Source organism: Branchiostoma floridae, chromosome 2 (assembly GCF_000003815.2).
Source record: "Branchiostoma floridae strain S238N-H82 chromosome 2, Bfl_VNyyK, whole genome shotgun sequence".
NCBI lineage: Eukaryota > Metazoa > Chordata > Leptocardii > Amphioxiformes > Branchiostomatidae > Branchiostoma > Branchiostoma floridae.
The window spans coordinates 9,878,697-9,893,808 of NC_049980.1; the positions used below are offsets into that span (position 1 = coordinate 9,878,697).

At 45.0% G+C, this 15,112-nt stretch overlaps 3 protein-coding genes across 4 annotated transcripts; 1 reads left to right on the plus strand and 2 right to left on the minus strand.

Annotated features, from left to right (window-relative positions):
• The first annotated feature begins 217 nt into the window (after positions 1-217).
• LOC118410072 (polycystic kidney disease 2-like 2 protein) lies at positions 218-2,740 on the plus strand. 2 transcript variants are annotated; one of them, XM_035811551.1, is made up of 3 exons: positions 218-765; positions 1,343-1,681; positions 1,840-2,740. In XM_035811551.1, exons 1-3 carry the CDS (start codon positions 420-422, stop codon positions 2,703-2,705), a joined length of 1,551 nt encoding a protein of 516 aa, XP_035667444.1. In that variant the 5' UTR covers positions 218-419; the 3' UTR covers positions 2,706-2,740. The 2 variants fall into 2 exon arrangements, with proteins under 2 accessions (XP_035667444.1, XP_035667446.1); XM_035811553.1 differs by lacking the exon at positions 218-765 and having other exon boundaries at positions 959-1,681.
• Positions 2,741-3,595: 855 nt separating this feature from the next.
• On the minus strand, positions 3,596-10,971 carry LOC118410071 (serine/arginine repetitive matrix protein 1-like). Its single transcript, XM_035811550.1, has 6 exons — positions 10,817-10,971; positions 9,438-9,597; positions 8,469-8,608; positions 6,530-7,788; positions 4,525-5,749; positions 3,596-3,943 (listed from the first exon to the last, which is right to left on the minus strand). Coding segments are annotated over exons 2-6 (2,709 nt in total). The 5' UTR covers positions 9,440-9,597; positions 10,817-10,971; the 3' UTR covers positions 3,596-3,860.
• A 196-nt stretch (positions 10,972-11,167) lies between these two features.
• Positions 11,168-14,399, minus strand: LOC118410333 (serine/threonine-protein kinase ULK1-like). The gene is made up of 4 exons (XM_035811950.1): positions 14,233-14,399; positions 13,796-13,961; positions 13,506-13,598; positions 11,168-11,425 (listed from the first exon to the last, which is right to left on the minus strand). The coding sequence occupies exons 2-4, from the start codon at positions 13,958-13,960 to the stop codon at positions 11,195-11,197; spliced, it is 489 nt and encodes a 162-aa protein (XP_035667843.1). The 5' UTR covers position 13,961; positions 14,233-14,399; the 3' UTR covers positions 11,168-11,194.
• Positions 14,400-15,112: the final 713 nt, after the last annotated feature.

The following is a 15,112-nucleotide window of genomic DNA, read 5'->3' on the forward strand; positions in this document are numbered from 1 at the left end:
GTAGTCTCATACCGTACAGTAGTTGGTTAGGTACATTCATTTATGAACACTCTACGTTCATCTAAAACACATTGTAGAGCTTTATTTCATGAAGAATAACAATTGTCAGGCCTCACCGAAACTGGAAATGAATTCTTTACTTTACTGTAATATTTTGGACAAGATCTTAATAAATTTGATAGTATTGTACAATGTAGTTAAGTTCTCAATGAATTATAGGAAAATTGAGTGTTTGCCATGGTACTGAATTTGCGATTGTGCTGTAGTCTCATACCGTACAGTAAACCCTGTGCCTTTACGGAAACCATCTCCTGAGAATCTGGGCAGGGGGGCTTAACAGACGAACAGAACACGAAGTCTTTTTTGGCAGTGCTGGCATGATCAGCTGTCACTGATCTAACTGTATCTACCCAGTGGATATGTATCACTTCCTAGTTTATTTGTATTCACAGTTCAAATACTTGTATCTGTGTTCGATTTGTGCTTTGTTATTAATCGTACTCATTACCTTTGTTGTGAATTTCAATTTTTTGTCGTATTGTATGCTAAACTTGATTCTGACTTCTGTATTCTATTCAGAACAAGACTGCACCATTCCTGATGCCATGACTCACGTCGTGGTTGGTTGTCTGGACGAGTACTCTACAGGTGAAATGGACACAGGCAGCTACAGCGGCAGCTGGGGAGTGGTAACTAACAGCACTGATCATGACAACAGCACTATCCCGTCCCCGTGGGAATACACATATGGAGATATCAATAATGGTCAGTCAGTCAACATGATTATGAATCAATGTACACCCAAGATGTGTAACTGTTACAGCAACTTAAGAATTACTGTGTGGTTATTGAAATTAGATCCTCTCAAAAGCAATTGAGTCCTCTGTGTAAAATGCCTGAAATCTAAATTCAACATTATTTTTTGTTAGCAGGTACAGGTACAGGTATAGGTATCCAATTTTCATCACTTGTAGCCTGCATCTGATGTTACATTTACTGGGTACACATCATCATTCATGTACACTCAAATATGTCTGACATATAGTAACCTGACCCAATGGCTTTCAGCACTATAGGTGATTTCAGGTACATTCGTATATGAACACTCTATGTTCATCTAAAACACATTGTAGAGCTTTATTTCATGAAGAAAACAGTTCTGTGAGTGACAGGCCTCACTGGAACTGGAAGACAATTCTTAGATTCTGGGCAAGATCCTACAGTGCCAAGCAGTTGCTTGTTTGGACCTGTCACTCATTAAAATCATGTTATTGAAGCATACACACATACATTTTGTTGATGTAATTTCATGGCCAAGCAAGCCTAACACCAGTTTCTTCAGGTTTCCTCTATGTTAGGGACCATGGTGTGTACTCAGGAGGGGGTTACACAGCCGCTCTCGGCAAGACACTCAATGCCAGCCTTCAGACCCTGGCACATCTTCGCTCCAACAACTGGCTGGACAACCGGACCCGAGCCGTCTTCATGGAGACAGTTCTGTACAATCCTCATGCCAACCTCTTCGCTGTGGTTACCGTGACAACAGAGTTCAGCACCACTTGGCATGTCTCCATGGCAACAGAGCTGGTGATCTTCAGGATCCACCACGATGGGCAGGTCCTGCTGCTGGTTCTACGGATGGTCCTGATGATCCTCCTGCTCTTCAGCCTGGTCAGGGAAGGTGGGTGTTTAGAATAAAGACAGTCCTTTGAAATGACCAAAAGTTGCTGTGTGCACAGATGTCATTCATATAATCAAATCAAAATGGCCCAATGGATACCCTAACAAGACAAAGAAACATGGGTTCCTTGTTTTAACTGCTTTCCTTCTTCCACCCAGTCCTGAGGTTCAACACATACATGATTGCCTACCTGACAGACCCCTGGAGCTGGCTTGAGATCCTCACCATTACCACAGGCATGGCCACCATGGGGCTGTACTTCCGCGCCCAAAGCACGACAGACGAGGTCTCCGGACAGGAGGGCCGAGTCGTGTTTCAACTGTACCGAGGCGCCGCCATGTGGTACCAGGTGTACACGTACCTGCTGGGCACGCTCACCTGCTGTACCCTGGTCAAGTTCATCCACATTCTCAAGTTCAACAAGCACGTCAGCGCACTGCTGTACACCATGAAGAAGACAGCCAGGCCTCTCATCAGCTTCTTTGTCATGTCAGGCATCGTCTTCACGGCATTCGCACTAGCAGCTAACCTCATCTTCGGCATCACCGTACCGGGGTACAGCAGCATGCTGGGCACGTACATGAGCCTTTTCAACATGATGCTGGGATCGTTTTCGTTTGCCGTTTTGAAAGAGAGCTCCCCAATCTTGGGCCCTGCAATTTTCCTGTCCTTCCAGTGCACCATGCAGTTCATCCTCCTGACTATGTTCATGACCATCATCATGGATGTGTACATGGAAGGCGACAACCCTGAGGATGTAGGAATGTCTGGGTTCCTAGATGAGGTGCATGGGGTCATACACAAGATCAAGGCAGCCACAAACAGGTGCAAAGCACAGCCGTCAGCAGCTAGGGAATTTCAGTTCACTCAGCTGGACCAGAAGCATGAGCTGTTAATGGAGCTTAACAGAAGAGAGAAAAGTAGAGAAAAGGAACTTAGAGAAGAGAAACGTAGAGAAGAGAAACGTAGAGAAGAGAGGAACAGAATGCTCCAGTACTCTGAGAGCCCAAGCTTGTGGTTCTAAGCAAGTCAGAAATGCTTCAGGTTTCAGCTGACAATGCTTTGGATAATTGGATATGAACAAAACACGATATACTGTCAAACTCGTCCTGAGAAACCACTCAAGGGACTAAGCAAAAATGGTTGCAACAAAGGCTTATCTTATAATGGTGATGATATATCTTAATACAATTATGTATACCACTGATTCACGTTGTTTGCAATTAGCCTTCGGGCATGAACTTGCAATAAAGATATTGAATATAATACAGTTTTTCTGTCTAGGTCTTTTTTTAACTTGGTCGCTTGTATACCCCAAAAAACAAGGCCAAGATCTAGAGAGCTTGATGTGGAGGCAAGAAACTGGCAACGTCACGAGAGGAATTGACTCCCATGGCCTACGTCACATTTCCTACCCGGGGCTGGCTGGGCTGTTTGTGGAAACGAAAACTTCAAGTCTATGCCAATACATATATAAACAAGGCATGCTGTTGAATTATTTTTGCTCTGTTTTGTGTTTCTTTTTGTCTTTTATATTGTACTGGCTGGGCCCGTTTGTGGAAATGTGACTTTAGCTTTACCATGTACGAATATTTAATATGTGCTACATTTCTAATTTTCAACAATCAGTGGTTTCTGGCAAGATGAATTAAGTGTCCAGTCAAGGAAGACAAAATGTGGACTAGACATACTAATGAAACAGACATCCCCCCATCACTCTGGACTAGAATATGTCCATATAAGAGAAAGAATTAGCTGTACATAATGTATAATCAAAGTGTTGACCCTTTATTCAGCATCATCACCTGAAGTCTTTTATTCATATTTTTATTTTTATTTTTGCAAGACGTGTTGCAAATTTCAATTTTCCTTACACGCGCACATATAAGTACATTTATCTCTTAAATTTCTTAAGTTTCGCTTTTTTCCACAGTTTTAACGTTTCTTCTCGCCTTTAGCTGTACACAATGTAGAATCTTACAAAGTGTTGAAAGTTACTCAGCATCATCACCTGAAGCGTTTTAGTCAAAGACTCGTCCTACATTCTTTGCCGTTATTCTTTCAATTTTCGTGACTTTTTCAGTAACTGGTACACATAACAATTACAAATGATAAAAACTCATTTTGCATATCTCTATATGCTATCAATTTTGTCTTGCCCTATCTCTCTGTGTGTCCCTCAGGATCTCCTGTTGATCGGAGGTAGACGCGCTCTGCCGTCCAACCTCTTCTTCTGCTTTGCATCGACAGGTGGGAGCAACACTAAACGTGGAAAAGAGAAGAAAAAAACTTTCTTTACTTCAGGATACGGCGGATGATGTATTTTGAATGGGTAGTGAATAATGATTTGAAGTACACAACATGAAATTGTTCAACTTACGTGAAAAAAATAAATAGTACTGGGTAAATACATATTTCCTTACACATGGTTGTGACGCCATAAAATAATCAATGATACTTTGAATTCCAAGCTACCATGGCTATCTATCTCATTATTTTAGATTTACTGTTTTGGCAAAAAAACGTGATAACTACATTGATATGCGATAGCGAAAGGTTTTTTATTTATTTCACGAATCTCCCTTTGGTGAATTAATGTGCTAAGGGGGTGTAAACACAATATTTCGACGAAGAAGAGGAAGAATTCATAGTACATGTATCATTCTTTTCATCGGGGAAAAAAATTAAACAATCATCATAATACATTTATATACAATTACTCCGTTTTATTTTATGTGGTTTTAGCATTATATGTTTCTAGCCTTTTATCTGTTCGTTATTCATTCCTTCATTCATTGATCCTTCCATTCATTTATTCATTCATGCTCTCATTCCTCATTTACCTCGTCCACTTGTCTTCCGAAGGGCGTGTCCTCCAGCTACGTCAGCCTCAGCTCCGTCCTGGTTGTGTTTCTGTGACCTTGATTTCCCGCGCTTTCTGGTGCTGCTTTCGTCCTTTCTCTGCCCCACGTTGGCTTCCGTTCTCTTCATGGCACTCCGGACGTCCCCTTCGCTCTTTCTCGACGTTCGCTTCATGTCCCGGTCACTTCTTGACTTGGTGCCGCGGATGTTAGATCTGCGCTCCGACCCATCCTCACCGTCACCTCTCTCCTCCTCCCGAGGGCCAACATCGGGGTGCCGCTGACTTCTCATCGGTGTGGACCGCTTCAAGCCGGGTCCATTATCGCCTAGAACGCCAACTGCTGGCTCCTCTTGCACCAGGCACTCTGGTGGCGGGGTAAGGCACGGGGAGAGTGTTTCAGAGCGCCACCTGAATGCTGCAACGTGTGCCAATCGAAAGCCGTCCTTGAACTTCACAGTCTCCGTGCGTCCAACAGGGGAGATTACCCGTCTGTGTTTGAGCGTGATCTGTACTCGTGAAGCTCGTGAGGACTGGTGCTGGCCGGACGGACGCGCCACCATACCAGCCGCCGTGCTCTTCTTCCTGGGCGGCGGCTTGGGAGTAAACGTCGTAGCATCGATCAGGCTATCGATACTTTTTTGTGTCATCGGAGCAGTTTTCCTTTCGTCCTCTTTTGGGTCTAGATCAAGGCACTCCGGCGGTGGGGTAAGACACGGTGAGGGAGACCGCGCTTTGAAGCGCCAGACTGTTTTGGCTGTCAACTTTCCATCTTCTTCACTTTTTGACACTGATTCCTGTGGAACTCTACTCTCTCTCTTCCTGATCTGTGCTCGTGAAGACTGGAGCTGACCGGACTGTGGTGCCGCCACACCGGCGGACTTCTTCCCATGCGGCGGTTTGGGGACGGGACCTATACCTCCAACATCTTTCTTTGTCATCGGGATACGTTTTCTTCCGTTTGAGAGCAGCTTCACGCTGAGTCCGCTACCTTCCAGGTATGAAGGCTCGACGTCCTCTTCTGGCTCCACTTGATCAAGGCACTCCGGCGGCGGGGTAAGGCCCGGTGAGGGCACCCGTGCTCTGAAACACGAGGTTTTGTTGGCAGTCAGCTCTCCTTCCTTTTCACGTTTTGACACGGATTCCATCCGTTCCCTCTTCCTGATGTGTGCTCGTGAAGACGGGCGCTGACCTGGCGGTGGTGCCGCCACACCGGCAAGCTTTTTTCCGTCTGGAGACTGCTTCATGCTGGGTCCGCCACCACCTAGGTAGGTCAAATGGCTGTCTTCAGGCTCCACAAGGCACTCCGGCGGTGGGGTGAGGCACGGTGATGGAATCCGTGCTCTGAAACGCGAGGTTTTGTTGGCTGGCAACTCTCCTCCCTTTTCACGCTTTGCCCCGGATTCCATCTGTGGAACTCTTCTCTCCCTCTTCCTGATCTGTGCTCGTGAAGACTGGAGCTGACCGGACGGTGGTGCCACCACACCGACGGACTTCTTCCCAGGCGGCGGTTTGGGGACGGGACCTGTACCAAGGTTTCCGACATCTTTCTGTGTCATCGGGATCAGTTTTCTTCCGTCTGGCGACAGCTTCATGGTGGGTCCGCCACCTCCCAAATATGTCAACTCGCCGTCCTCTTCTGGCTCCACTTGAGTAAGGCACTCCGGCGGCGGGGTGAGGCAGGGCGAGGGAATACGTGCTTTGAAGCGCGAGGTTCTGTTGGCTGGTACCTTTTGAACACTTATTGTGGACCGCTTCAATCTGGGTCCGCCATCTGCCAGCTTCAGTACACCTTCCTCTGGCTCCTCTTGAGTAAGGCACTCAGGCGGTGGGGTGAGGCACGGGGAGGGTACTCGGGCTCTGAAGCGCGAGGTTTTGTTGGCAGACGTCAGATCTCCATCATTTTCACGTTTTGACACGGATTCCATCCGTTCCCTCTTCCTGATCTGTGCTCCTGAAGACGGGCGCTGACCGGACGGTGGTGCCACCACACCGGCGGACTTCTTCCCAGGCGGCGGTTTTGGCACGAAACCTGCACCTAGGTCTCCAACATCTTTCTGTGTCTTGGTCATCTGTGAGGAAGGATGATGATCTGACGGGGGCGCTACCTCATCAGCTTCCACACACTTTCTCTCGGATGGTGGTTTTGGTGCAAAAGTATTTCTTTCCATGAGGTTCTCGACATCTTTTTGCGTCATAGGAATGAATCTTCTGCCGCGACGCTTACGGGCACTCAAGTCAGCATCCAAATTTCCTGACCGATCGGCATGGCTAGCGTCTCTGTCGCGACGCTTACGGTCACTCAAGTCAGCATCCACGTTTCCTGACTGATCGCCATGGCTAGCGTCTCTGCCGCGACGCTTACGGACACTCAAGCCAGCATCCACATTTCCTGACCGATCGGCATGGCTAGCGTCTCTGTCGCGACGCTTACGGTCACTCAAGTCAGCATCCACGTTTCCTGACTGATCGGTATGGCTAGCGTCTCTGCCGCGACGCTTACGGGCACTCAAGTCAGCATCCACATTTCCTGACCGATCGGCATGGCTAGCGTCTCTACCGCGACGCTTACGGGCACTCAAGTCAGCATCCACATTTCCTGACCGATCGCTCTCGGCATGGCTAGCGTCTCTGCCGCGACGCTTACGGGCACTCAAGTCAGCATCCACATTTCCTGACCGATCGCTCTCGGCATGGCTAGCGTCTCTGCCGCGACGCTTACGGGCACTCAAGTCAGTATCCACATTTCCTGACCGATCGGCATGGCTAGCGTCTCTACCACGACGCTTACGGGTACTCAAGTCAGCATCCACATTTCCTGACCGATCGCTATCGGCATGGCTAGCGTCGTCTTGAACCTTTCTAGTCGATGTGTTTACGTTAGCTTCGGCATCTCGGGGTTTCGTTCTGTGATTTATTATTAGCGCCTCACATTTGTCACTGTACTTCCTGTGGACAAGTTCAGGAGTTGATCGCAGTGGGGCGGGTGTCTCCTCCATGAAGTCGTAGGTTCTGTGTATGAACAGTGGCTCTGGGTCGGTCTCGCCCTGGTCACCCGCCACGGTCTCGCCCTTCCCGGCTCTCCTCAGCTTCTCGTACTTACGCTTGTGAGCCAGCGCAATATATACAACTTGGTTCGGATCCAAAACAAAGTATGTCCAACTGAACACACCGCAACCGACCTGCCTTAGAGTTGGTCGTTTAGCTGGATCTAACTCCAGTAACTCGCCGGCGAGCCTCTTTGCCTCTGAAATCGAAAAGGTAGCGGGTAGACTAGGATTAATCAGTGAATGGTATGTCCCGTGTCGAAAATATCACATTGTCTTCTATATGATTGATTTCGGAATGAAATGGAAAGGCACAAGATCAACTCGGGTTCCACAATCAAGGCTTATTATATATGGAGAGTGCCTTTATTGAAGACTTTAAGGTCTCATTCATGTATTACTAAAAGTCGACAGTGCCTACCCTAAAAATAAACGGCTGCATGAATATGTGTTTGTCTGTAGCGGTTGGAAATTCCTCTTTATTTATCCCAACTAGCTTTAAAGCGTCAGATTTATTTAATAACAAACGCTTGTTTGTAAGTGAAGAAATCATCAGATGAAATTTGGCAGACAAACGGGTTACTAGTAAGTTGTCCTCAAACGCGTATACATACATACATATCCTCCTGCATGCGCAGTATCGACGGAAAACACCAGGCAAAATATTTTTGAAGTCGAACTTCCTTTCCACAACCGCTGCTTGCCTACCAAATAGCATGAAGATCCATTCTTAGCTTCTCTAGTTACTAGTATATGCTGTTGACCTACATACAGACCCAGAACACAACGGGGCAACTAAAAACATAACCTACTTGGGGAAGGTAACAAACGATGGTAGGGACCCAACTTTCGAAAACAAGGTTTTCTTCACCATACATACCTTTTGATATCATGCAGTTAAATTTCGGCCGTCTTTCACTGAGCTCTTTGGCGTAGAGGTCAACCCTGACGAGCGGGAACCTGTGTTGCGGAGCAATGAAAGGCTTCTCTCCCGAGACCATCATGTAGAACATCACTCCCCTATACAGGAGCAACAACACAGTATGACCGAATGAAAGCTCATCTATGTTGGTAGAATCTATAAATAGTTGTAAAGTTTTAACTTTGTTCCAACACACAAGAAAGGAAGAAGAACGGTGGCAGGTTCCGCCTTCCCGCCATCTACGATTCGCTGCAGACGTCATCCTCCGACTTCCGGAACATCAGTGAAGCAAATCGTACATCTGAAGAAGGTCGACAAGCTTGACCGAAATTTATGGTGAGTTCTTCTTCTTTTTGTGTTGGAACAAGATTTAAACTTAACAACTATAACACAATGTGACTACTGACTTTTGCACTAATCTCTGACTTTTGTACGTTTTCTATTTAACATATATACCCAACATCAATTCTTGGAGATTCTTCTGCACTACAGATTGACAACAGTGTGAGAAAATACCGTTTCTTCTTTCATGCGTACATTTCGTGCTGCTAGAATAGTTTAATTAGGAACTGCTGTCCCCATACCTAAAGTTTTGCTACTGGAGGTTGATTGGGTGTCAAATGACAATGAGGAGATGTGGGGTTGTGTGGCGTAGCTGCATAGTATTTGGCCCTGAACATAGATTGAATTGGTTCTGAATTCCAATCCTGCCTTAAGCTTGTCACCGATCTTGTCCCCCCCCCCCCCCCCCCCTCGGAAAGGCACTTAACACGACTTTCCTCACTTCACCCATGGGTTTGTCGTGCCTCAAAAGGGCTATGGACTACATTTACGTTGTCAAGCCTTTTATTCTAGCCACATTTTCCCTGTCTGCACAAAAGTAAAATCATGATAAAAAGATGGAAATATGTAAGAGGCAGTTCTTACATGCCCCAAACGTCGGCCGGTTTCCCCAGGTACTCCTCCTGACAGAGTATCTCCGGAGGTGTGTACTCCAGTCCGCTTTTCGTCCTGTCCTCCAGGAAATTCGGTTCATTACGGGACACCAGTTCACAGCCGTTCTCTAACTTTGTAGCGTAGTAGAATCCTATGTAAGGAGTGTGAGCATTGATCTAACTTTAGACAACAGCTGGTGGAACTTTGATGATGATTCGAATGGGTCTTCTACTACTAAAAGTATGTAAAATTTAGAAGAACTTTATTGCACGGCAATTGTACATGGTACAATGTATGGCATTAGCTATTGCACAAAGTGCAAAATAGATGTATAGAATAAAACTTAACATCCTAATTACAATACCAATATGGGCTAATAAAAGTCTTTGATATAGTGTTACAATCGACTTGGGCTATCACGGTATACGAGAAGCGTACCCTTGACCTTAAGTCTAAGGTATATACGAGAAGCGTATCTATCGTACTGGCGCGATATGTTACATGCTGCAGCTGTCCATTTTTATTTGTGGCTTAGACACAACATAGCCTGGAATCAACAGGCAGGAAGCGTACCTTAGGGAAGCGACCAAAGCACAACACGGCTGGATTCCAGGCTAGACACAACATGCCATGAATGAAACATTTGCTCCAAAAGTACGTGTTATGTGTTCGTGAAGCTGACATATTGTGTCCACACGAAGCTACTCCAGTTGAGTATATACTTGATACAAAACCTACTTATCATGTTTGTTGGCCATGACGTTGTTGCTGGTCTATGAACAGCCGTTCATATCGTTCGTAGGGCAATCACACAACTCAGAATTGGCTGTCACAAATTGAGTATAGAAACCGCGAGATTAAACAAAAATCCCTATCGACCAGAGGGTTTGTCCATTCTGTCCAGAGCTAATTGAAGACGAATTTCACTTAATGGTTGTATGTCCCAAATATTCTGATATACGCTATTCTCTATACAGAAGGCTGTCATTTTATACACAAGGATTTATCTCAATGGACCTGAAGTGCAAATTCAAATACATCATGACATGTGACAATCCCTGCATGGCAGATGTAGGAAAATATATCAAAGAAGGTTTAGACATTACGAATTCCTCAAATGATTGTAAAAGCCTTCAATGATTGTGAGAAACTTATCCCATACTAAAACTCCTGTATTAGTTAGACAAGCCTTAAGTTAAGTTGTAGAACTGTAGAACTGTAGATATGTAGATGCCATACTTTGTACCCCTTACAATTGATGTGCAATAAAGTTATATCTTAGCTGAACTACGGGTAAGACGTGTTAGCAAGACGTCGAATATGCTGTAATATGTACTAAGTAAAAGACAAGAATGGCTGTTTGTGCTCACCGGTAATTCTCAGTCTGCCCCGGTTACCCACTAGCACATTGTCGACCGTAAGGTCCCTGAGGTGCGTAGATGAGAAAGCGAAGAAAAGTAAAAATACGTACTGTTTGTTTACAAGCCTGATCTTTTTAAATGTAACGTTATAATACGTCAAATATGCGTCTACCGCACACAAGTGGTGACACCTTCAAAGTACTTTCATCATGTCCTGATTCCATATCCATTTACATAGGTCAATACATTAATAACGCCATGCAAAAAGAAACTGTACCATTCCTAGATCCCATTTGACAAACTATTGTTGACAGACTATTTGTTTATAAGGTTGTGATGAAAACCGTTTCGGGACTAACAACAGAGGAAAGCTGTAAACTAACAACGCTATGACAGAATGGAAACGCATACTAACCTGTGCACGATGCCACACTTGTGAACGTACTTCATTCCGTCCACCAACTGATGAGTGAAGTGCCGCACGACTTTCTCGGCTAGACCCACGCCTCTACCCGCCCGGTACTGCTGGATGAACTCCCCCAGCCTCCCGTTCATTCCACAATACTCCATCACCAGATAGGTGCGGTCGATTGTGTTAAAGAAATCGTATACGCTCATCTATGATAGGAAAGGAAAGGAATTACATACTAGTACTACTAGTACTGGACGTAGCCTCTGAAAAAATCGCACGGACAAAAACCACATACGGCGGGTTGTGCCCTTAGCTTTACACTTTCTGGAACGTGAAAGGAGAAGAATAGAGTAGAGTTCCAGGTAGGAACGGCTGGTGTCATTTTAGGCCGCTCTTCGATCAGGTTCACGCCACAGCCATTTCCAGTTCGTGTTTTTTTTCAACGCTCGGTAATCAAAGTGGACCAAATGTTACCATATGAGATTGCCCAGCCTCTGCTTGAAACGGTTAACACTGGGAGAAACAACCACTGCCTCCGGTAGGCTATTCCACTAAGGAATTACTCCGACGCCGAAGAAATGGGCTACTAGTATTCTGTTGTCCTTGGCGTTCTCTTAAAACGCAGGCTATGACCTCTGGTTCTTGTGTCCATATTCATATCAAGTCCCCCTGAGACGTCTATACAGAGATAGGGTCACAAACGAGGAAGTGTATCGTAGGAGCGAGGCAAAACCTCTTAGTGCCACCATCACAGAAAAAAAACATCAAGTACACAGGACATGTGAATGCCTGTGGATAGACATGCTAAAACAGTCATCCACATAAGGTTTGCAATTTGGTTGGCTTTCTTTGTCATAGCCGATAACGTTACATGGCTACTTAAGTTCAGATCCTGGTCCCTACAATAACTCTCAGGTCTTTCTCCTGCTATGTAAAGTCTAGAGTAGAGGGGTACTGATTTCATTATCTATCATTGTATAGGTGAACTCAGGATGTCATTACCCAGTCTGATGACAGTAAATTCCATTGGATGGAAACAAAACTGCCAGTCTGCTGCCCAATTTTGTAACTGCTGAAGGTTTTCTGAAAGCCAGTGTAGCCATCCACCCGTACTACTGGACAATATACATGTATCTTATTATCATCCACAAAAGGCTTTTAGCTCACTCTCCACGATTTCTGGCAGATCATTTAAAAGTAGTGTGAAAAGAACAGGACCATTGAATACTCCCACTGTTTATGTTTGCTCAAATTTCTCCGAGCCGCCCGGCCATCGGCGCTGGACATGGTAAAAACATTTCACTGATAGAGATTTCAGTGTCAACCATAGCTTAGTTTCAGGCAAATGTACTCCATGAATGCAGAAAAGATTTCCCCGGACCTCCATTGCGACGGCTTGCGCTTTTGGCACTGACGACGACATGGCGAAAATATGTTGGGGGCGTGGGTCGTCGCCCACTAAAACTTCTTTCTCTAATGGTATGTCCGAACCCTTTGCTTCCTCTCATGCAGGAAGCGAGTGATACCCCTGTCACATTATCCACGATCTTCGGGCGTTTTAATAGAAGGTCGGCCATATTTAAGGCGGGTTTCGCGTATTTTTCACCTAAAAACCGTCCCTGTCACATATAAGCCATGCTTTCTACCTTGTACATTTGTTGTGCAATAATGTTATTATTATAAGCGAGGCTCGGGCGATTGCCGCAGACTCATCGTCCGATCGATTTTCGCGCAATGTGACAGGGGTATAAAAGAGCACAGAGTCGTGATGATTCTTTCTGTCCCTTTTCTTTTGAAACAGATGCATGTCGTATCGAAACAAGAATATTCTGACACATGAACGTTGACTATTGACTGAACATTGACATCGTTACGATGACCCATTTTCACAATATGTGCTGCAATACATCCTCAGTGTGTCCTACGCCTACGGATAGTTAACCTGGGTACCATCCGGAAAGTAGTTTCGCTCTGGCGTTCCAGAACACGATTAAGCATCATTCGCTTTGACAGACACAGTGTTGGCGCAATAACGTTATCTACTCATATTCACTCCACCACTATACATACTATATATATATATATATATATATATGCGCGTATATATATATGCGTGCGTGTCCGATCCCTTATCCCACTGACAAAAGGTCAATTTTACAGACAACTAAAAAGCTATTGAGCATCTCAACCGTGAGACTCAATACATTATCTTCGTAGCCCGATAAAGTACCATCACTTGACAGTCGGAATAAGCTCATTTCTAAGGAAAAACACAAGGCTACTGACCACATTACAGTGGTTGAGCTCCCGCAGCATGTCCGCCTCCCTCTTGAAGAGTTCGTAATTTGGCTTTCCCTTGTTGTAGATTTTCACTGCAACCTGTCAGAAATTACACATACTTCTAAGCTTGTAGGCTATGTATCGCGGCAGAAGTTGATGCCTTCTAGATACTTCTTTCAGTAGTTTTACATGAGTCATCATACAAGTGTTGAAACGTGAACGATGAACAGACAAAATCATTAAATCTTTTCTCAACAAGAGTGAAACGGTCTGACAAGAAAGGTGTAACTTATTACCTGCATGTGTTTGGGAGTTCCGTAAAAGCCTAGTACCAATAGCCTCATTTTGAACGACAATCTCAAGGAGTCCTCGGCGGTAGCCAGCTTGATGTCACCAAACTTCCCGGTTGCGATTGTCTTCACCAGGAAGTACCCACGGTCTCGACATTCTTTATCCTCCATTCTACAACATGGCGACACACAGCACCGGTATAGCGACATGTTCTTCATTTGTCCTTTCTGTTGCAGGTATGTGGCCGTGGAATACTTAGAAAGTCTGTGTTAACTCCAAGAATTGAATAAAGTAAATAGCTTACATGGATAACGTTGGATGTGATACACATCAAAGTTAGACACAGGGTCGTAAGAACTTAAGACAGCAATAATCTATCTGTTGCTGCTTACGTTAACTTGTGTGCTTATGGTAAAAATCATAAAAACATTGACGGACATACCTCAATTTGAATGTCGACAGTCCAAGGTAATCAATCTCTCGTAAATACTCGAAAGGTAAGTTTTTCACAATGATTCGCTTGTTAATCGCACGCGAAATACGGCGGCGTCCAACAAACCTGTTGTCTTTACAGCGGTAAACAACAACAGTGGCAGGGGTATTCGAGGACACCGCATTGTTGAGCATTAGAACGTCACAATTTCGAACGTCGAACGTCACAACGGTGTGCGCCCTACTGCGAGCGCCACCATGCGGCGGGCGTAGGTAGAACATCAACGGTTAGAATCATACGGATTTACTAAAAGAAGCTTACGAATTTCACGCAATATAAATTTTACGGAATTAATACAATCCACTTCTAAAAAAAAGTTTTAAAGAATTCGTTTCTAATTGTAAGGACTTAGGACAGTTCTGTGTGCGTCTGTAAGGTATTCAGTACCAGGGACAGGCCTGTTTACCTTGTGTGGACGGTGTTCAACACCAGGTACAGGTGTGTTAGCCATTGTGGTTGGTGTTCAGCACCAAGGATTGGTATGTTAACCAGTGTGGTTGGTGTTCAGCACCAAGGATTGGTATGTTAACCAGTGTGGTTGGTGTTCAGCACCAAGGATTGGTCTGTTAGCCATTTTTAGTTGGTGTTCAGCACCAGGGTCTGTTTACCTTGTGTGGACGTTGTTCAGCAACAGGTACAGGTGTGTTAGAGTGTGTATATAAATTTTAGTTTTCAGCACCAGGGACAGGTCTGTTAGTCAGTGTGTGGTTGGAGTTCAGTACCAGGGACAGGTATGATCCAATTGTGGATGGTGTTCAACACAAGGGATTAGTCTGTTAAAGCAATTTGCAGTTGGTATTCAGCATCAGGGACAGGTGTGTTAGCCATT

Bases quoted from the DNA above. Each gene is read 5' to 3' on its own strand.
- LOC118410072 (XM_035811551.1), top strand. From the start codon at position 420: ATGTATCACTTCCTAGTTTATTTGTATTCACAGTTCAAATACTTGTAT. The intron at 766-1,342 runs GTCAGTCAGTCA...CAGTTTCTTCAG, and splicing joins ATATGGAGATATCAATAATG to GTTTCCTCTATGTTAGGGAC. The intron at 1,682-1,839 runs GTGGGTGTTTAG...TCTTCCACCCAG, and splicing joins CTTCAGCCTGGTCAGGGAAG to TCCTGAGGTTCAACACATAC.
- LOC118410071 (XM_035811550.1), bottom strand. The intron at 5,750-6,529 runs GTGGCACCACCG...CTTGCCGGTGTG, and splicing joins GGAAGAAGTCCGCCGGTGTG to GCGGCACCACCGCCAGGTCA. The intron at 3,944-4,524 runs GTAAATGAGGAA...TTCCACGTTTAG, and splicing joins TCGGAAGACAAGTGGACGAG to TGTTGCTCCCACCTGTCGAT.
- LOC118410333 (XM_035811950.1), bottom strand. From the start codon at position 13,960: ATGGAGGATAAAGAATGTCGAGACCGTGGGTACTTCCTGGTGAAGACA. The intron at 13,599-13,795 runs GTAATAAGTTAC...AATTTCTGACAG, and splicing joins GAACTCCCAAACACATGCAG to GTTGCAGTGAAAATCTACAA. The intron at 11,426-13,505 runs GTCAGTAGCCTT...TTCCTATCATAG, and splicing joins AGCTCAACCACTGTAATGTG to ATGAGCGTATACGATTTCTT.